At 42.1% G+C, this 22,297-nt stretch overlaps 1 protein-coding gene across 3 annotated transcripts in view; it reads right to left on the bottom strand.

The window, feature by feature from the left end:
* Window positions 1-1,863: 1,863 nt before the first annotated feature.
* Window positions 1,864-22,297, bottom strand: part of ARHGAP26 (Rho GTPase activating protein 26) — a 311,322-nt gene continuing 290,888 nt past the window's right edge. For all 3 annotated transcript variants that reach the window (XM_066591243.1, XM_066591246.1, XM_066591244.1), the window contains one exon: window positions 1,864-8,479. In XM_066591243.1, coding sequence (XP_066447340.1) covers window positions 8,391-8,479 — 89 coding nt within the window. In that variant the 3' untranslated portion in view covers window positions 1,864-8,390. The remainder of the gene's footprint in view (window positions 8,480-22,297) is intronic.

Genomic DNA, 22,297 nt, shown 5'->3' with positions numbered 1-22,297 from the left:
TTTGGGTTCACAATTGTTTGCACCTCTGTTTATGTATCAGTGGTGTCCGTTAGACTTTTCTTTACTTTTGTTTTTCTTCATCCTCAAATAAAGTCCACCAATGAACCACATTATCCAATGTGCAATTGCATTGGAGGCATTAAAGGGGTTTTCCAGACTTTTTTTTTTCCAACTGATGGCCTTCCCTCAGGATAGAATACAAGAGAACAGTCCACAGCACAAGTGTCACTTTCTCGAGGATCAAATGTGAAATTCACCTTAGTCCATGAATCCACTGGAGTGATAATCCTTGTGTGTTAAATGATGTGACAAAGGGTATCAAAAACTTGAGTTATTTATTCCTACATTACAAAAAATGCAATATTTAAACTCTACCTGGGTCTTTCTTACCAGAGATTTAAGCTAGATTGAAGCATTTCATTTTTGCAATTGAGGAATAAGTAATGCAATATTCTTGACTACATTCAGCATAAGTCCTGCCCGGCCCCCATGCTGATCAGCCATTTTCCATAGCAGCTTCATGCTGTAATTAGCACAGCTCTATATATTATAAGGCAGCCCGGAATTTCTTCCTGACTCAGTCTGGCAATTAGGAATAATCCCTGGATTGCCAACCTTCTGAAGTAGTCAGTGACTATAATATGTAATATTGTTACACCCAAGAAAGACCCTTCTAGAACCCTTTTAGTGAGTTTACAAATCAGGCAAAGAGTTCCATAGTCTCACTGCTCTTACAGTAAAGAACCCCCATCCATGGCGGTGTAGAAACCTTTTCTCTAGACCTAGAGGGCGTCCCCTTGTTACAGTCACAGTCCTGGGTATAAATAGATGATGGGAGAGATATCTGTATTGTCCCCTAATATATGTAGTTGTTAGGTTGACCCTCACCCTTTTCTAAACTAAATCATCCCAATTTTGATAACCTCTCTGGGTATTGCAGTCTACCCATTCCATTTATTATTTTAGTTGCCCGCCTTTCTACCCACTTAAGCTCTGATATGTCCATCTTGAGTACCGGTGCCCAAAACTGTACATAATATTCCATGTGTGGTCTGACCAGTGACTTGTAAAGAGGAAGAACAAGGTTCTCATCATGTGTCCCTAGACCTCTTGATGCACCCCATGATCTTATTTGCTTGTACCAGTGAATGAACAACTGGATGATCGCCGTTTACATGTAACGAGTTACAAACAAGTGAAAAATGATTTTTATGCCTGCCTAAAATGCATAAACAATAAGTAAACCAATCGTTCATCATTCAATTGTTGAATGATTCAGATTCAGACGATCCTACGATTTGTTTTGAACGATAATCATTCTGCATAAAAGGATCCTTAGAAGTGAAACCAAAGTAATAAAAGAGATGGATGGAGATCATGAGGCTGTTGGAAAATTGTGGATTGAACTACATAGTAGAGCAAATAGAATTCCACAAACATAACAGATAATAGCAGATCAGGTATTTTAGCAAATAGAAAGGGCTTCATAGATGGATACATGAGTAATAGGCAGTTTTACCTATTCAGAAATTCAGTGCAACATGGATGATGTGAAATTTGTTCTTCTCACCTATGAGGCCGCACCTGTAAAATGTAGCAGGCTCAGCTCTTACTTGGCACCATGTAATAGCAAGTTCGAGATAGACGAAACTGGAGGCAAATAGTAATAAATCTGAATAGTAGTCACTATAACCCCAAATTGGTGTATGAGCAATAAGTAAACTTTCCTGTACTCTAGTGACATTTCTAAATGGTCAGTTAATGGATGTGAATTGCAACGAATGACACCGTATAAATAAATATAGCAGAACATGAAATACAAAAGCCAGAATATTTCTACACAAAGAAGGATTCAAAGGCGAGTAGATTATACATATTGTATGTTTATTTGGAGATGTATTGTAAAAATCACAAAAATGTTTGTAAACCCAAAACCTTTAAAGTGATTGTTCCCACAAATGAAGTTTCATACATGTAATATAGCAGGTCTACCCAAAATAGTCATTTCCCCCAACCAGGTCTTTCCAAACCTGGTTACCAGTCAATACATAGTATCAGAACCCAGATTCACTAACACACATACAGAATATATATATTAGTGGTCTACGAATAAACAGACTTTGGTAGCAGATCATGAAATGTTAATTGTGAACTACAGAAAGGAAAAGCTAGACTATGATCCCATAGTACTAATTGCAGCAATATATATGAGGCATGTGCCCGGAGAAGAACAATTAACTGACATTCCCTACAGAGAAGCTGTGAAAGTCATCATCTGCTCAACGCATTTCAGTGGAAAACACACAGCGTAATGTAATCTGGCTCATCGAAGTTAGCAAGAGAAGACATGTCACTAAGTATTCTGCTATTGTGTACTGTAAGGGTTACCGCAAGCCACTCGCCACCTAGAACTCCACACAGCAGATGCCAGAACCTCGTACTGCATTACATTTTTAAGATCAGATAGCATTAATAATAATTTCTACCGATTACAATTTGACGCGGGAACACAGCATATCAATAAATCGCTTTAATAGCCTTCTAGGGAGTCCATGTAATGGCGGACTTTATTATTTAACACGACCCTCCGGTTTCGACGCCAAATTCTGTCCCGGGAGTGGAGGGAGATATTTCCTACAGTTGCCCTCCTCTGCTGCTCTTCCCATCTGCCGGTTTTGGGTCCCGTTTTTGCCATCCAAGATGTCTGCAGAAATGTCTTAATGCACATTGTGCAACGGCGATCTAATTGACCAGTGCTGATCACATGAGCAGATCTAGCCAATCAAAGAGCAGATACAGCACATTAGTAGTCTAACACTACCAAGTCACTATGGGGATTGGATCGTCTGAATTGGCCATCTTGGATGGTCTAAAAGGAGGAGGACATGAAACCGATGGATCGGAGGACCAGCCAAGAACAACTGCAGGTAACATACCCTCCTCTCCCTCTGGTTCCAGGACAGAATTTTGTCCCAAAACCAGAGGGTCGCTTTACTGTTAACTGCAAATGAAACAATGGTGAAGATCTTCTAGTGCGGCCATTCAGGTTTTCTAAAGCTATGTGCAAGGGATCCATGTACTAGGGGGTCATCAGCATGGTAAAACACGTGACATTACTTGTGCTTTTCTAGTCTTTTCACATGCACTTCCATGTGTTACTATTGGCTGCTTGTATTTCCATGTGTGTTGATTTTAAGCATTTGTATCTATAATTCAACACTGCTACTATGTAATATAAAAAACACATTATAGCATCACATGTAACACCACATTAAAGGGCTTCTGCTAGCATGAACCCGGGGTCACCCCTGTGTATGTTGTGTTCTTAACCTTGGCAGCGCTTCAGAATAAATACACTGACGTTTGACTCAGAGCTGAGCTCCTAGTCGTAGGGGTAGTCTGCGCCGGCCTCCCCACCCGGTGTATGAAGACTGACTGCTTCTTTCCCTGCTTGTGTATAGGGAAAGAGGTCAGTCTTGGGTGTGCAGTGGGTGGGCAGCATGAACCAGACGATAAAATCCCTTTAAATCTAGTTCTCCAGTCCAAGAACGTTTTTCAGATCTGTACTGGAGTGCCTGAATATATTACATGTGTGTTCTGACCATTAGACAAGTGGCATTAAAGGGGTTGTCCAGTTTTAAACTAGTGATAGCCGATCCTTAGGATAGCTCCTCAATAGTAAATCAGCAGGGGTTCGCTGCCAGGGATCCCTGCTGAACAGCAGTTTGCCAGGCCATTGTGCACTGAGCTGATTTCTACAGGCAGCAGACACAGCACTGTTCTTACTGCAGTGGCCAAGCTTGGTATTACAGGCAAAGTTCCCATTCACGTCAATGCCTGCAGTATCAAGCCTGACTACTACAGAAAGAACAGAGCTTACTGCCTTCTACAGAAATAAGCGCACGAGCACACAGACCTGGCAAACAGCTGCTTGGTGAGGGTCCCACGTGGCAAAGCCCCACCAATATACTAATGATGACCTTTAAAAGAGTTGTCCTTTCCTACTTAATGATTAATCATGTCTAATTAAAGGCTATACAGCTTTTTAATGTAATTTACAGTTAGAGTGCCCAGACACACTACATCCGTTATAAATCGCCATTTGGCACCTAGATTTAAATAGTAAACCTATGTTCGGCCTGGCAATTCCAGCAACTGATGGTGATCCACAAGTGGTTACGGTGGATAAACCACAATATGTACAGGTAGCCTAAGGATAGGAAAACGATTTGTGACGTAGTTAGCTCCCATAGGATTGCCTACATAGATACACTGCAGTAAAACCTCACACTCCGGATACAAATACGAATGTTTCAATCCACAGACAGCAAGCGGAGCTTTTGAACAGGAATTAAAGTCTATTAGAACACTGCATAACCTTTTATTTTCCGATTAATCTTTATTTAGATAAAGGGCAAACGCATTATACAGTGTCATGTAAACATGAACACAAAGCTAACAAGAGAGGAAGTACTGGAAGAGCGAGAAATTTCTTTACGCCATCTTCAATGGCTCGTAGGGCGATTGATTAGGTCTGTTTTACTTCTGTACAAGACAACTAAGCAAAAATCAAGTTAATGTTAAATAATGGAAAGTGGTATTACAGTGCTATTCTAATGCAGACTAGACGCACCGCACAATCACTTTTATACAAATTTGTGGAATATTTCATTTTATTCTTCACGAATGTATTTTTATTTAGATGCTTCCTTTACAGAAGGCTGCGTACATTAAAGGGCCACTCCGCTGATTCTTTTCCCCAGTGATTATGTAGCTAGCCCACAGTATATAGAAGTTGGCTAGTATTACCTTTGTTAGTTACTACTTTCCACCTGAAACTCCTTGTCTCCTCCTCCTCAGATGGTCATGTGATCACCGACCAGCTCAGATTTACTTGGTGTTATGTATTCTGAAACTACTCAGTTTCTCAGTCAGCATTACTCCTGTGTGATGATAATATATGGGGTATACCACACAGGATCTTCAGCGAGTGGATGCAGACTGTCCCATCACAGTTACTGATGCACACAGCTCATGTCACACAGTTATAATAGAGAATATCACAGCTCCTGACTTACAACTTACGGGCTGCAGCTTATTTAGGTGAACACAGAATGCAATAACAATGTTTTCCCTGCAGCAGAGATGGTACAATCTCTAACTGCTCATGCAATGCTTTATTGATGTATCAGCACAGAATAGTGAAAGCTGAAATTTTGCATCAAAATGGTGCCCGATAAGCAGCAGACAGGAGGCTGCACTGCCTGGAAGTGACTAATCTACAGAGGAGACCTACAGTGTGTGACAGTCAGATTAGGGGGCAAGGATGGAAAATGTGTTTTAGCCGGAATGGCCCTTTAAAATATTTTCTTATTTGGAGTCACATTATGGTAACAGATTATAAAAAGTATAGTAAAATATTCTAAGGCTGAAGATCCACAATGTGGTAACTGCATGTGGCTGAAACATTGTCCACCCGTGGCAGAGAATGGCTCCAGGGTCTTGCCAACATTAATGGCAAGATCGTGTAGCCACGGATGGGCGGGGCCTCTGCAGTTACCGCCTTGTGGGGCCATAACCTTAAAGGGAAAGCAAAGTAAAACAAAGTGAATGCTTGAAACATATCCTGCCAATTTTGTGCATACATGTACATAAAGAATACAATGATCTCTAACAAGGCCTAAATGTGTGTCATGGACAGTGAAGTATTGCTAGCAGCCAGTGGTGTTCCTGCAATGCACGAATGTCCTACCGCATAGTAAAGGTAGTTCATCTGTGCACGAGTGAATCAGAAAGCAGCCTATGAATTCACAAGGAGCTACTAACACCGGGGCATAGCATGGCACAAAGTTAAGGCAGCTTTTTGAGGGCTGAGGAGAAATTCATAGGAGCTGACCGAACGAAGCATCCACCAACCTCAGTCATCAATAGGCAATGTACATGTTGAGATAAGTATTTTTACAGGGCAATCCAGTGAAATTGACTCAAGTTACAAAAAATAATTTATAAAATCAGGTGGCATCACAAAGTTCTATATTACGGTCATCAACAAGAAAGAATGGCTCCAACTTTTTTTTTTTTTTCACTTTAACCTTACAGCAACTCTGGTTATAAAAACATCTAGAAAAGTGGACGACATCCCAGTGAGCTGAATTAGTGCACAAGAAATATCAAATATAAAACTTTACCGCACAGCACTTGACATACCTTTCTATTTACAATGTTATATTTGCAAAATAAAATATACAGCAATTTATAAACTCAAGTACTCAGAAAAACTTTTAAAAAAAATACAAAAAGAGAGTAAGACAATAAAAGAAAAGCACACAGCCACATCTGCAGGGCACACAGTGCAATGAAAGAGCTTGAACAATCTTGAGTGCAGAACTGAAAATAGTATTACTCACACTTAAAGGGGGTATTACCATCTCAGTGAATCATGACTGAGAAGAGAATATATGCGCCTGTGGCCACCAGTGGGCGGGGTTACAGCAACAGCCCAGCCGGCTGTTCTACACCCTTTCTGCAACTCCCATAGGTGTGAATGGGAGCTGTGGAGACAGTATAGCGAATATTTCCGTTTCTCCAATTGCAGTCAACTGTGGCCGTGGCGCACAGATGGATTTTCCTGTCTCAGCCAGAGGGGAATACCTCTTTAAGGGTCATATAGGTTTAAAAAAATGCAGTTGATAGTTACACTTTATTCATTCATTTATTATTAGCCTTACTGATATTTGCCACGCTCTCTTTGCCTTCCTCCAAAGCAATCATTAAGTGGTCAAATCACAACCTACTTATAAGATATGTCAGAGTCTCATCTGACTGTGACCTGTTTAAAAAGAGAGGTTAAAAAGCTGTACAAATTAAAATGGTAGACTAAAGGTAAAGGGCAGTCAACTGGAAATGTGTATTCTGTGGCACTTGCAACTTCACCACAAGTCTATGCAGGATGGAAAAGGTGAGGATTTCATCTGGAAATTTGCAGAGATACAATCCACACAGCATTACAGCAACTGACAAGTCAGTTCTTCCAACCCCTTTAAATGCCTACCATCTATAGACTCAAAATGTAAATCCAAGTAATATAAAACTATTGACTTAAAATAACCCATTTACAATGATATTCCAGTTTGCTGCTCTACATCCTGCAGAATACATGCTGTTTATATAGTCCAAGTAATAAAGAGGTTGTATTATTCTGGACACAGCGCCGCTCTTGTCCAGGTTCAGTATGTCAGACGACCCTTTTAAATGGTTTAAAATCAAGATTTTCCTAGGTTTGTCTTTTACCTGTCACCTACCAGTCTATAAACAGCAGAATGGATTATGGCTGATAGTTTTTCAGTAGAACTTCACTGTTAAAAAAAAAACTAAAAACTTTGAAAAACTACAGCTACATAGGTAAAACAAATCAGCAACATTAAAAATTAAAACATCCAAAAAAACCATGCCATTATCAAACCTAGCTCATCCATATATACTTTCTAAAAAACATATTGAGTACTGCTGTAAAATTGATTTAAGTGTGGTAGCATTAAAAGAGGTTGTCTGGTTACAATTTCGCTTTTTATAATTCGATCCACATGGGTTAAAACGATTTAAAAAAAAAAAAAAAAAAAAAAAAGGATTTACCCATCCTCAACCCCAGCGATCCAGAGCTGCAGCTCTGTGACTCTCCCAGTCTCCATTGACAGAAGTCAGGTAACCCACTGCATGTTAAATTAGTGACTGCAGCATCACTGCTTGTCCTCCTGGCATCCGCGCTCGTATCCCGCGTACCATGATGCCAGGAGTTCCAAAGAGTGAAATTGCAGACGTGGTCACCTGACTTCTGCTCAGACTGGAAGAATTGCAGGGTTGCAGCACTGTATTGCTAGGGCTGATGTCGAGTAAATGCCCCTTTTTTTAATTGTTTCAATCCATTTGGCTCGAATTGTAAAAAGTTCCATTGTAACCGGACAACCCCTTTAAAATCTGCACTCAAGTTGTGTTTGATTTTGCATATATAAAAACACATTAGAAATGTCTAATAAAGTTGCCCAAGCAGCCTGCAACATAATCCTTGGTTTAGTCCAGACAGGCAGAGTATACGTATTGTTGACACTTAGTGGTTACAAGGTACAGTGAAGTAAAACGATGCAACAACAGTAAACATAAAATGGTCCCTTGCTAAAATGTAAAGAAAAAGAAGCTTGTACTTCTGCATATATTTCACCACCAGAAATCATCTCAAACATATACGGAGCGACACACACACTTTTGTCACTGCAACAGGTAGTGAAAAGACCTTCACCCTGTAATTCATGGAGGCATAGAGAGATAATCTTCAACACCGTCAGCGGATGTCATGGATACCATGTAAAGCGTAGGATTGCTGGCAGAACATAAAGCTATAGGAATTCCACGTAATTCTCAGGGATAAGTCCAGTCTTCCCATTGAGCATCCCTTCTAGCCAGCCTGGCTCCTGCGATGGATGAACTACACGAGAGAAATAGACACATTTTATCCAACAGCAACAACAACAATATCCACAGGCAAAATAAAAAGGCCAATAAACATGTAGAGATGATAAATAAGGCTCTGTTCACTCCGGGATCAGGGCTTCTGTTCTTACCATCTCCAACATAGAAGCGATCTATTGCGACCAGCTGTCAACCCTCCACCTACTTAGTGGATCTACTAGGTGCCCCTTGATAGAATAATGCAGCATGACATGCTATTCTGACCATCAAGTGCCGGAAACCAGGATAGATTTTTCCATAAAATCACAGACATTTTTTTTTCTCTACTGAGCTTTTTTTCCTAAGCACACATATAGAAAGTTATATAAATGTCACAGGGAGGATTAATTTTGTCATTACAAACCTAGGTTCCATCAACGACTATCAGAGTGAGCCATTTCTTCTGCACCGATTTAGCATACTGCAGAATATTAACCCCCCTAACAATATAGCACCAGCTCTATTTGTTATACAGCAACTAAGGGAAGTGGAACAATACCTCTGCAGTGCCACCTATTGGATGGCAGCATTCCTTCAAATCAATGCTTGACCCTTTATACAGGTCTGTAGAGTAATGATTGGAAATTGAAAACCAAGCCAGAATCCATACATGGACAGCTGTTTTGGGGTTTTGCCCCTCCTCAGTGTGCAGTAGGATCCTGGCTTGGCTAGTTAGAGGCCTGTGAGGTGGGTTGGAAGGGGGTAACATCACTTCCAAGGGAGAGCACCAAGAAGGTGAATGAGGAGACTTATAAGGCCATTTATGCGCCTCTGGGTAATATGCAAATAAGGAAGATGAAACAATACCTCTGTAGCACCACCTATTGGAAGGCAGCATTCCTTCAACGCAGTGCTTGACCCTTTATACAGGTCTGTAGAGCAATGATTGGAAATTGAAAACAAATTGCAGAGCCAGGATTATTGGTTATAATATGACATCAAATGCGGGCCGGTAGCCCCTACAGAACCGGAGCTACAGAGGTTTGAATTGGGGTTGAGAATACAGAACTTACAGCTGTGTCACTTTTCAGTCCTTGAGCAGAGGAGATGCAAGGGAAGAAGGTCTGATATTTTCCTGTGCATCACCCTGTCCCAGGGAAGGGGTGACAGATGCATTCACATACCCCAAGTTGGTTCCTATAAAAACTAGAACTCGTCCTGCAGTATATAAGGTGTCATAAAGCTCCATTAATGAAAATAAAATGATTGCTGGAAGACAAAAGAGGAAAGGACTTACGGCTCCTGTCCACAGGCGATACGCCACTGTTATTAGTGGTGATAATCCGGCCGAGGGTAACGCAGTGAACGCTTTCCATAGACTTAACTATGGAAAACGCAGCCCGATGTCCACAAGCGGAGAATCATATCGATTCTCCGCTCACGGGATTCAAATCACGGCATGCTGTGATTCTCCGCGGTCAGCCTATCTATCAAATAGGCTTATTGCGGAGACCTGTCAGTTCTTCCCCCTGCTCCCCCGGGGCGGAATATAACTAGCGATAGTCCGCCTCGCCCACGAACAGGCAGCCTTACTGGGTCTTAAGGCCAAAACTAGATGTCATTAAGCGGTTAAAAATGTACTTAAGGCGACTGAGTTCTGCGCCAAATATATTTCCACGAGACATTCAAAATGTACAATAAAAAAAAAAAAAAAGTGACATTTTTGAGAGGGTTTTCCCCAAATTTTATGTGACTGTTAGCGGGCTAATAAAGTTCAGTAGCAGTCTGATTTGGAACCGTATTTGATGGTTTCATCTATGCGCTCCCATGCTTTTTTGGATTGAACACAATCAAAATCTATTTCCTACATATTACAAGATGGAAGCTGCGCAACGATAAAAGTAGCATTATCCTAGAAGAATGCTATAAGTAGAAGACGAGAGCGTCCCAACTATGGCCGGGATGATTTAGATTACAGAGGGAATGCTGCACTTTTATGAACCGCTTTACGCACAAAAAAAAAGTCATTTTAGACTCTGGTTAGTCTGGTTTTGGCTAATTTATATGTCTAGGGAATCCAGACACTTGGTAAGTAATTCCATTGAGCTGCTGTAGGACACGGATTTGTTTAAGAGAGAGTTTTGCTTCAGTTTTTATTTGGGATTTGAGGTTAAAACTCAATTTGGATTGACCAGGTCTGTGTTTCTGCACTGATCATCTGTTACAACACAGCATGTGGGGCACCGACTCCGTTTATTTCATTTAAAAACACCTAGACAGAGCGACCTCTCTAGATTTGACCCCACTGCTTTCCTTTCCATGCTTCGGAGAAATAAGTTACTGAATCACCACAACTTTCACCCACACAAAACGATTATAAGTGAGTCCGTATTTTACTCTACACATAAATAAGCCTTGCCAAGAACGGGAGAAAGACCTGGTTAAAAGGCAATGGACACCTTTTTTTTGGGGGGGGGGGGGGGGGGAGGGGGGGACGTGACTTTTTTTCAGTTAAATACATGTATTTGGGGCAGAGAATCATTTTTGCAGTAGGGTTGAATTATACAACTTGCACCTAATCAGCAATATTTTGTAAGCTTCTGGGGAAAAATTATAAAATCCTTTCCAGATAGTAGAGAATTCTTGTTTTGCTCCATGAATTCTTCTCGGAATGCTTCCCCCTTTGTTGGGGTTGTGGGATAGTGTGGGGTACTACTACTCGTAACTGGTGGGAATGTGGACCTCCCCCCTTTTGGTCTGCCATAAACACCCTTTACATTAAAGCATGCCACATCAATCTGACTAGGTCTCCGGAGATGGCTTTACTCTCCCACGATACTAGGGTGTCTTTCTTAACCCATTAAGAACTAAGCACAGAAAATTTACGGTGCTTGGTCCTGGGCTAGCCGATTGTAAAAATATGGTGGGGGATTAAAGCCCCTGTTCTGCAATCAATCAGAAGCAGGTCGGGTTGTCAGCTGTTAGTGAACCTTTTTTTTGTCTCAAAGTATTTTATTAAGTTTTCAGTTTTAACAGTAATATATATTCTGAAATATCCCCACGCAGGGGGTCTTATATAACAAGTTTGTGATCAAAATGTAAAACTTTTTTTTTGAGAATAATTGTGAGTTCTCTGGTACATAGCAAGTTTACATGTATTTGAAAATGACATAACATTTGTTAAACAAAATGAACATTTGTGAGTCCACACTGGCTGATCGTGTTTGTGAGTTTGTTTTGTTTGTGAGTTGTCTCTCCCCCCTCCCTTCCATCCCTTCCCCCTCTCGCTTATCATACCTTATGTTGCAGTATGTCTTTACCCTTTTACTTAAGTACGTGCCCCTGTTCTTGAGATTGATCGGTCTCTCTTCCTAAGTTTTTTGCCAGGGCATTTGTTCTCTGTGGAGTTGTTTTTTTTTTTTTAAAGGTTACCTCTGTCCTTAGGCTGTGGGGTTATTCCTTTCTTGCTTTTCTTCCTTTTATGCACTAAGGGGTCTGGCCAGGCCTGGAATTTCCAGGTATTCCGCCCAGGGTCTCCAGGTCTTTAAAAATAGTTCCATGTTATCTTCTCTCATGGCTGTTAATTTCTCGTAGAGCATCATTCTTGATACCCTAGCGGTTATCGGTTCTAGAGAGAGAGTGGGTTTCATCCATTGGGATGCAATATAGATTCTCGTTGCCATACATATCTGTTGAGTTTATGTTGTTGATTGTTATAGCCTAAAGGCTTGTCAGCTAGTAGACAGACAGATGCCACCGGGCGGAACACCTTGTCTAGAACCCCTGAAACAAGTCTAGATACTTCTTTCCATAGCCTGGCCACTCGTGGGCAGGTCCACCATATGTGGGTTATCGTGCCCGGGCTGTTACATCCCCTAAAGCAATTCGGGGAGGTCAAAGGGGAATATTTATGTTTTATTATAGGTACTATATATGTTCTGTGTAGGATTTTAATTGACGATTCTGCAAGGGTTACTTGGTGACTACCTTTTGTGATAGAAGTGCAGCAGTGATGCCAACGTGGTAGTGACAGGGAGATGCCGAGATCTGTTTCCCAGCGTAGCATGTAGGGTAGTTTCGTTTCCCTAATGGGCTTGTTCATGTTCGAGTATAGTTGCGATATTATGCCTGGTTGGAGTGGGGCCCATAAACATGTTCCTTCGAATGGCGTAGGGACCAGTGGGGGATCTGTGGGATCTATTAGGGAGCGGAGGAAACTATAGATTTGTTTCAGTTCAAGCCAAAGGTGGTCTGGGATTTTATGTTTTTCAGTCAGTTGTTGAGGGGAAAGAAGCTTACCCCAGGACATAAACCGGTGGATTGACGTGAGGTGGTTGGTTTTCCACCATTGGTAGTTTTCTTCTCGTAAGCTTAAAGGGAGGGCTTGATTAGGGATGATTGGTAGTAGCGGGGAAGTTTTTGAAATCAGGGCGTACTTAAATCTATTTCCTCTCCATATTAGGAATTGATGATGAGTTAATGGGGCCAGCTGACGTATATTGGTGGCTTTCCATTTTCTGTCCCAGAAGATATTCTTTAGTGTTACTGGGGCCAGGAGGGCGGTTTCTATATCTACCCATAGAGGCCTTTTGTTCCCTGTGGATATGGCTGGAATTTGTGCTAGTTGAGCTGCTATGTAGTATTTTTTTAAATTAGGTACGGATAGGCCTCCGAGTCTCTTGTGGTAATGCATTATTTTTTGCTTTATTCTGGGTTTTTTGTTTTTCCAGATGAAATGGAAGATGGAGTTTTGCATCTCCTGAAGGTCTCTTGCGGGGATTTCTATCGGGAGGCATCTGAATGGATAAAGTAGGCGGGGTAGAATGTTCATTTTTATTGAGTTGATGCGTCCTATCCAAGAGATGGCGTGCTGTGTCCAGTTTTTCAGTTCAGCTTTTAATGAGGCGAATAGAGGTGGGTAGTTCCATTTGTATAGATTGTCTAAGTTGTGGGTGAGTTTGATGCCTAGGTATGTGATGTAGTGTGGGCAAGCTTTGAATCCAAAATTTAATTCTATCAATTTCTGGGCGTGGGCAGGTATGTTGTGAAAAAGGGCTTCTGTTTTTTCCATATTAACTACCAATCCAGATATCTCCGCAAAAGAGTCCAGGGTTTTTATTAGGTTGGGTAAAGAGGTGAGTGGTTTCGTTATGGTAAGGAGGATATCATCCGCGAAAAGGCTGACCTTGTATTCTCTATTTTTTACTGATAGGCCTGATATGTTCGGGTTATTTCTAATGAGTTGAGCGAGGGGCTCCATCGCCAGGGCGAATAGAGCTGGGGACAGGGGGCAGCCCTGCCGGGTTCCTCTTTGTACCGATATTTTGTTTTCTATCGATGTTGGGAGTTTTAGCTCTGCTGAGGGGGTCGAGTATAGTGTACGCAGGGCTGTGATGAAGTTACCGTGGATGCCTACTTTACCTAGTACTTGAAATAGGTATTCCCACGAGAGGCTGTCAAAGGCCTTCTCAATGTCTAGGGCCAGGGTTAGCAATGGAGTTTTGTGCGAGTTGGCGGTGTGTATGAGATTTAGGACTTTCCTAATGTTATCTGGGGCTTGTCGGGAAGGGATGAAAACTACTTGATCCTTGTGTGTCAGGGACGGGAGGTAATTGTTTAAGATGCTGGTCAGGATCTTATAATCTATATTCAGAAGGGAGATTGGTCTGTAATTTTTGGGGGAGGTGTGATCTTTATTTGGTTTGGGGATGATCGTTATGTGTGCTTTTAGAAATTCGTCAGGGGTCGGTTTGCCTAATAGGATGTTATTATAGAAGCGTGTTAGGAGCGGTGTAATGAGTGTGCTGAATTTTTTGTAGTACAGGGCTGTTAGTCCATCTGGGCCTGGTGCTTTTCCTGGCTTAAGGAGTTTGATAGTTTCTTCTACTTCCTCCATTGAGATGTGTTGGCCTAAGTTTTCGTTTTGATGTTCTGCGAGTCTTGGCAGTTGTATATTTCTTAGAAAGTCCTGGGGGGCCGAAGGGGTTCTTTGAGGCTTGTATTTGTATAGCTTATTGTAGAAATCTAGGAATGTATGTGCTATTTTGTCTGGATTTGAGGTGCATGTCCCCTTGTTTGTTCTGATTGAGTGGACAGAATTGATTTTTTCTTTTGCTCTTAAGCGTGCCGCTAGTAATTTATCGGGTTTGTTAGCTAACTTAAAGTAGATTGATTGTGTCCATTGCAAGGCTCTTTCCGCCTGGGATGTATAGAGGAGGTCAATTTGGAGTTTAGGGTCTCGTATGTTTTTGATCAGAGCTATACTGGGGCGTTGTTGGTTGGCCACTTCTAATAGTGCCAGACGCCTCTCCAAGGCTTGCAAAGCTTGTGATTTTTCTTTTTTTTTTAATGGAGGCGATTTTAGATATCTGTCCTCTCATAAAGGCTTTGTGTGCCAGCCAAATCCACACCGGTTGAGATGCTTCATTATCGTTGAATGTCATGAATTCATTAAGTTTTTCTGAGATTTGGGCATGGGTTATAGGATCTTTTAATAGGGATTCATTGAGCCTCCATCTTCTGGTATTAGGTCTGGGGGGTGAGTTTATGAATTGCGTGAGGACGATGTCATGGTCTGACCATGCGCAGGGGATGTGTCTGGCTTGTGCGAGGGAAGGTAGGAGGTGAGTTGATACTAATGTCCAGTCGATACGCGAGTATGATTTATGTGGAGCTGAGAAGAAAGTATAGCCTTTGTTCACACCGTGGGTCTCTCTCCAACTGTCCGCTAGTGCTAAGTCTTTTAGTGTAGAGGTTATTGTGGCCCTTTGAGAAAGGCTGATTTTGTCTTGACTGTGGGAGGAGCGGTCCAAGGTCGGTGATAGAACCATGTTGAAGTCCCCCATCCAGTAGATTGAGGCTTGAGGTAGTGCTTTGATTTTTCTAGAGATCTGCATAACTATTTTGTAGGGGTTATCGACTGGGGCGTATGAATTCACTATGATTACCTTTTGCTTGTGCAATATACCTTGTAGGATGATATATCTTCTAGATGCATCTAGCTCTACTTTGTCAATTGTTATGGGAAATGAATGGTGTAGGAGGATTACAACTCCCTGGTGTTTTTTGGTTGTTACCGAAGAGTAGAAGCGAGAGTATTGGGGGTGGAGGTATCTGGGGGCTGAAGAGGACGTGAAGTGAGTTTCTTGGAGGCAGATAATGTCAGGTCTGTTTTTAATGTACTGCATAAACGCTTTTTTCCTTTTAAGTGGCGAGTTGAATCCTTTGACATTGTGTAATATTATGGTGGCCATTGTGGTGTGGAGGGGGGGCTGAGCTTGCTTAGTATTTTGTTGTGTCTCTTGGGGGCTCACATAGTGATGTGTGGTGTGTGAACACAGTGTGGAATCACGTTTCTGCATAGTAAGTAACATAAAATACAGTGTAACAAGGGTCAGATTAGTCCCAAACTGGGCTTCCCTCTTAACATTTGGAGGGAAGCATCCATAGTCTGGAAGGGAGAGGGCATCAAGTAACTCCGCCCCGTCCCAGTGCTAAGTCACAGTATAGAGTTAACAGAAGTGAATGAACCTATAACTTTAGTTCGTTGAACTTAAACAAACTGAACAGCCTGAGGGTTCTGTATTCTGTCTAGTTCGGCGCCCGTCCGAGCGGCCCCCAGAGCATTTTGGTGCTATGTATGACCTATTTAATTCTCTGGCGGTCTCATACGTGTGTTTGGGGTGCTACTGGGTCCCCCTCGGACACGCACCGACAGGCAGACAGGTTTTTACTATATGTTGTAACTTGTAGAACAATGGTCCGCCGACGGCATACCCGTGAGCGGAGAAAGGAATGTCCATATGCATATATATATACGCATATATACACACATACATTATATATATATATATATATAACCGTCTGAGCATTTAGGTGGTCGTCTATTTGTGGCGTTTCTTTTTCCGGGGGTCAAACAGATAATAGGTGGGCCCCCAGACGCCCTCGGTCCCCTGTTGGGGGGGCCCGAGTGAACCTTTTTTTTTTTATTAAGCCATATTGCAGAAAGGATTTGCAGCCCAAAATATATGCATTCAAGTGAAAAAAAAAGCCCCCCAAAAAGAGTCCATAGCCTTTAACTCTTCAGTTACTATTATGACCACAAAAAGTTGTTAGTCTTTAGGGGTACTGTAACATTCAAGTGGTGTTCCCATTTCATCAAGTGAAGGCATATCACTATGAAATGCCATCACTATGATCGATGCCGTCAAACTTCTGGGAATGAAAGGGTGGTGGTGCTGATTCAGCACTTTATACTCCAGTCACATTGTTTCCTTTTGTCCTGCCATATTTCTTTGGCATTCATCTTATAGCTGTATAGTCCGATGATAGACAGAGAAGTCTGTTGCTGGTGGAGAAGGTTCCTCCTGGCAAGTGTACAAAGTTAAGAAGAAAGAGCATGGAGAGGTCACCAAAGAGCCACATTTTAGTACAGCAGTGAGCTGTCTCATAGGACAAGAGCTCTTACAGTGTGTTCACACCAGACAGGCTCCCTTTAACACTAGGATCTGGTTTAGAAACAGAAATGAATGCAGTTCTTGTGATAAATAAGGAGTCTAGACTAAAGTACATGATATTCGTTCTCCCTTTTGACTCTACTCCTGTACAACAGGAACTGACCCTGACAAATTGATCCCCTCTCCTGAATATTTAAATATATACTATTCAGAGAGTCCTAGTTACAAGATTAACATTGGATAAGCATTTTGGAGCCAGACTGGACTTTATAGATTTCCTGTCGCCACTAGCAAATCAGCACCTATAATTACTTATTCAATATTTAATTAGAGATCATACAAACATACATGAATATTAGCCAGTTTCATGTCCCCAAACAAATTCACTTCCAATATAAGGCGGTTTATTCTGTGGCCATTGATTAGTGTTAATTTTAATGGCACAAATGAGTGTGCGTATAGACGATAAAAGAGAGTGCATATTACGCTACCCGCCCCAATATGAATGCATATATACATACAGCTCAGTCAGAGTACTGAAAATGTGTGCTACTAGTAAAGGCAGGCTACAAGACCAGAACTCATCAGCTGTGGAGCACAGCCTTGCTCTTTGTACAAGGCAACACATATAATTACATGGGCAGAGGAAATTAGACACTTGCACGTGCAGTGACCTTTTCTTCTTTCTGCATAATTATCCCTTTATTACATAGGGCAGCACCACAAAGTACAAGTATTGGGAAGATGGAAAGGGTTGTAAGTGAAGAGTGGACCACTATGAGAGAGTTCCAAATAAAAAATGGTTTTCTCATGAAGGGTATGTGTTTCTCCTTAGGGAGAGCACTTACTGTAGAAAGTGTGAGGAAACTTACAAGGCCATCCATGCTCCTCTGGGAAATATGCTAATTGAAAGATAGAACAATACCTCTACAGCACCACCTATTGGAAGGCAGCATTCCTGCAAATCAATGCCAGACTTTTTAAACAAGCATGTTAAAAGGTTTTCTGGTATGTGCATGAGCCTGGAGGGACAGTCATAGGCTGGAAGCAGAGAAAGGTGTCTTAAACATTACAAGATATCCATAAAATGTAACTACTGGTTACCAACTGCAAACAATGTTTGCTTAATTCTGGAATAAATGTCATAATTAAATATATTGATATGGTAAATTTGAACTTTTACTCAAAATTGAATTCTCTTAACATGAAAGAGGTATAATAACTTTATAGACTGAATACTAGGACAGACCTTAAAAGGGTTGTCCCGCGCCGAAACGTTTTTTTTTTTTTTCAATAGCCCCCCCGTTCGGCGCGAGACAAACCCGATGCAGGGGTTTAAAAAAAAAAACAAACCGGATAGTACTTACCCGAATCCCCGCGCTGCGGCGACTTCTTACTTACCTTGCGAAGATGGCCGCCGAGATCTTCACCCTCGATGGACCGCAGGTCTTCTGTGTGGTCCATTGCCGATTCCAGCCTCCTGATTGGCTGGTATCGGCACACGTGACGGGGCGGAGCTACGAGGAGCAGCTCTCTGGCACGAGCGGCCCCATTCAGAAGGGAGAAGACTGGACTGCGCAAGCGCGTCTAATCGGGCGATTAGACGCTGAAAATTAGACGGCACCATGGAGACGGGGACGCTAGCAACGGAGCAGGTAAGTGAATAACTTCTGTATGGCTCATAATTAATGCACAATGTACATTACAAAGTGCATTAATATGGCCATACAGAAGTGTATACCCCAACTTTGTTTCGCGGGACAATCCCTTTAAGGCTGCCTGTCTACGGGCGGAGAAATATCCCGTGGGAGCCGCCGCCGGGGAGAAGGAGACAGCTGACTGTTCTACGCACTGAGCCAATCTGACAGCAGCTCACCGCAGAGAATTGTGGCAAATCGCAGCATGCTGCGATTTGCCGCCCACGAGTGGAGAATCGCTATGATTCTCTACTTTTGGACAGGGGGAGGGCTGCGTCCCCCGCGGCCGGATTATCGCCGCGGGGAACTCAACAAAAATTAGCCCATGGACAGGCAGCCTAAAGAGGTTGTCCCACTTCTAGCCAGTTTGTTGCAAGATGCAGACGGCTCCATGCAGTCACTTCAACAGAAGTCAGCCTGCAGTTCCAACTCAGGCCACTGCTCGATGTACAGAGCTGTCTGCTTCCTACAGCAGAAGAACTAGAAGTGGGACAATCCCTTTAAGTTGGATGATGTCATGCAGTTTACAGTCATACAGTGTTCAAATAACCATAACATACAGTGCCTACTCTTAAGTTCCAAAGAGTGTTGTGCCCAAGTAGACCCATACATTGGCCAAATATTTCCATGCACTTACACTGAGAACAATGTATGTCCAAGAGTCCTGTAAGTATTTTCAGTGAAACCACAGGCTTTATAAGGGCTCACTCACATGGGTGTATGTGGCTCACATATTTTTCACATATGTAATACGCTGTGCTAGAAGTCCATTGATTTTTATTGGGTCACACACCTGTGGTTTTTATTTTTTTAATTTTTCATATATAACAACTGCAAAAGTGTATCAGAAGGGAGTGAGAAAAAAAAAATCAAAGCATGCAACGACTGACACTCCTGAGGCCAATAATGGCTAAAAATCACTGCCCCAATTATTCCCAGACACAAAAAGATCATTATTGAAATACGAGCAGAATTACCTGGCTTAGCACGGGTATATTTTGTGTAACTGCTGTTTATGTGTGTAGTTAAAAACTTTGTTTGCTACTGATATGAAGCCAACATAATAAACATAAAGTACAGTCTGTTCACAGTGAAAGATGTCTGGGTTGTTATGCGCAGAAATTTGACGTCTCGCCAGTGGCGTCCCGAAGAGATTTGAATTAAAGAGATTGTCCGATTACTGAACAACCCCGATTCATTAGAACCTGGTGTATTAAAATGCTAAAGTGAAATCTACTTACCCCTCCATGGCCCTCCGTGCTGCAGCCAATGAGAGGCTACAGTGTCACTGCTCGTTCTCCTGGTATAGGTGCCATGATGCCAGGAATGTGATGCTGCAGCCTCTCATTTCTGCAGGGGTCACCCGATTTCCGGTGACATCAGCCGTCACAGTAAGTCACAGGGGCGACAGTCGGGCTGCAGCACTAAATCCTGACGTCTGCGGAACGCTAAGTATAGTTCACTATCATTTTAATACAGGGGATCCTATTGAAGCGGGATTGTCCAGTGACCGGATGATCTCTTTTTGTGACTAGGTCGAGAACAGTTAGTCCTAGAGAGCCGACACCTGGTCTAAATCCACCAGATTTCTCTATATGGCAAAGCTTGAACAGTTTAGTCCAGCTGTTTGGCCGGGCATGAAGAGATAACGGAGAGATACATACATACTATATATATTCTATATATAGTCATAATTGCAACATTTACATTGGCAGTGTATGTGCCACTACAATCAAAGGTGCCGTTAATGGTGGCATATGCAGAAACTGCTACAAGTAAACATAGGTTTTACCATAATAGCTGTAGGAAATGGTTTAGAATTTTGCATTTTTCCTGAAAGACCACATACTATGACTTCAGGGATACGATAGGCAGCATATCCTCAGTACTTGTTATAGAAGTTTTCAAAACACCATCATCCAATTATGGCAGCTTTGTATACAAATTACTGCATTACAGATCCGGATAATTTGGCTTTGTTTCTTTTCTTTTCATTTTAGTATTTCAGCCCTGGAAAAAACTTGTGTCAAAGACCCCAGGTCCGTCTGTCTCAGAAACTAAACTGACCACATTTAGATGGCTTCTAATCCTTTCCATAAAAGCAGTTTCGTTAATTAAAAAGTCAGCTGTTCCACTCATTAAACTATAATCACACCATACATGTCTCATCTAAATAAGTATGCCAATGGTAGGATTTGGGAATGTTGAAAGCAACTAAACTGTTTTGAGCAGGAATCATCTTACATGTGGCCATGCACCACCAGGGAGTGGCAAAAAGCTCATGGGCTCCGGTGGAAGAATTCATCCCGCCCTCCCCTGCAACATCTCTTCAGGTTAGCAGCCCAACTCGCCGACTTAACCACAACTTTCAGCTGCATCCCTGGGGTCTCTTACGTGAACCATCCATACAGTACTAGGAGCAGAGTCTTAAAAGATAAAGGGCACCACCTTCAAGACATGTCTCCTCCTTGCCCGCCAAAAGATATTATATAAATTATATATACACACCCGTACACCATATAATAGGGGGATTCCAGCTCTCGCATTGATAGCGGTGATTACTGGAGGTAGCAACACTGTAATCTCGGACACCTCCTCCAATTGATGTCTGCTTTCGTTTCACATCTCTTTATGGGCCTAGACCGCCATAAAGACATCTTCCAGCCACAACTCATCTCTGTACACTTTCCCCATCCTACTATCATCTCTAATGCTCCTCTCAGCATTCCCTACGCAGTACTAGTGCCCCCTTTGTGCCACACAGAGTAATAATGCCCCAACACACTAATAATTTTCCCATTGTGTCCACTACAAAACAATAACCCTTTGTGCCCAAGCAATTATAGTGTTTTTTTGTGGTCCTGAACAATAAGCTGCCTTTGTGACCCTCAAACTAATAGTGTCCTATTTGTGTCCTTTAAAAAAGCATTATTATTTTGTGTCCCTCGTGTCTCCCAGAAAATAGTGCCCCATTTGTACCCATACAAAGTGTCTTTGTGACTCCCCAAAGTGAAAGGGTCTCCTTAGCGTCCCCACAAAGTAATATTGTCCCATTTGGGGCTACCACAACATATTGTCTCATTTGTGGCCCCCACAAAATAGTAGTGTCCCCTTTATGGCCCTCAAAGGAAGTTTCCCCTTTGTGCTCCCTAAAGTAAGTGCCCCCTCTGTGTCCTCCACAAAGTAATAATGCCCTACTTTTCCCTCCATTAGGTAATAGTGCCCAGGCACTCCCAATAAAGTAATAATGCCCCCTTGAGGTACTAGTGCCTTCTTTTTACCCCTACAATTAAATAAATGCCCACGTATTGCCCTCCACAAGTTTCTCTGCCTCTCCCAAGTTGCAGGCTACAATAACTTAATGATTTGGTTTCTTTCTTCTACTTGGAGCCATGCAGATAGCAATCTGTGAATCATCAATCATCCACTCCTGTCAGCACTTATACAAGTAGAGCAGCTAAGACGATGTGGACGATTCACACACTGCTGGTTGCATGGCTCCAAGTAGAAGCAAGAAACCAAATAATTGTTTAATGATTAACAATTTAGGAAGTGCCAATTGGGGGGGGGGGGGGGGGCTGTAGGCCCTTTGGTTTAGGGCCTGGCTGTAAGTGCAACCACTGCGACCCTCTAGTTATGCCACTGTCAGGCACACGCAACAGCCTGGCAATACTTTTAGACAAAATTGTCTGGAAATTAACT

This window comes from Eleutherodactylus coqui, chromosome 2 (genome assembly GCF_035609145.1).
Source record: "Eleutherodactylus coqui strain aEleCoq1 chromosome 2, aEleCoq1.hap1, whole genome shotgun sequence".
NCBI lineage: Eukaryota > Metazoa > Chordata > Amphibia > Anura > Eleutherodactylidae > Eleutherodactylus > Eleutherodactylus coqui.
Note: the sequence above shows the minus strand (reverse complement) of the source record. Positions and strands in the feature narration are given on the sequence as shown.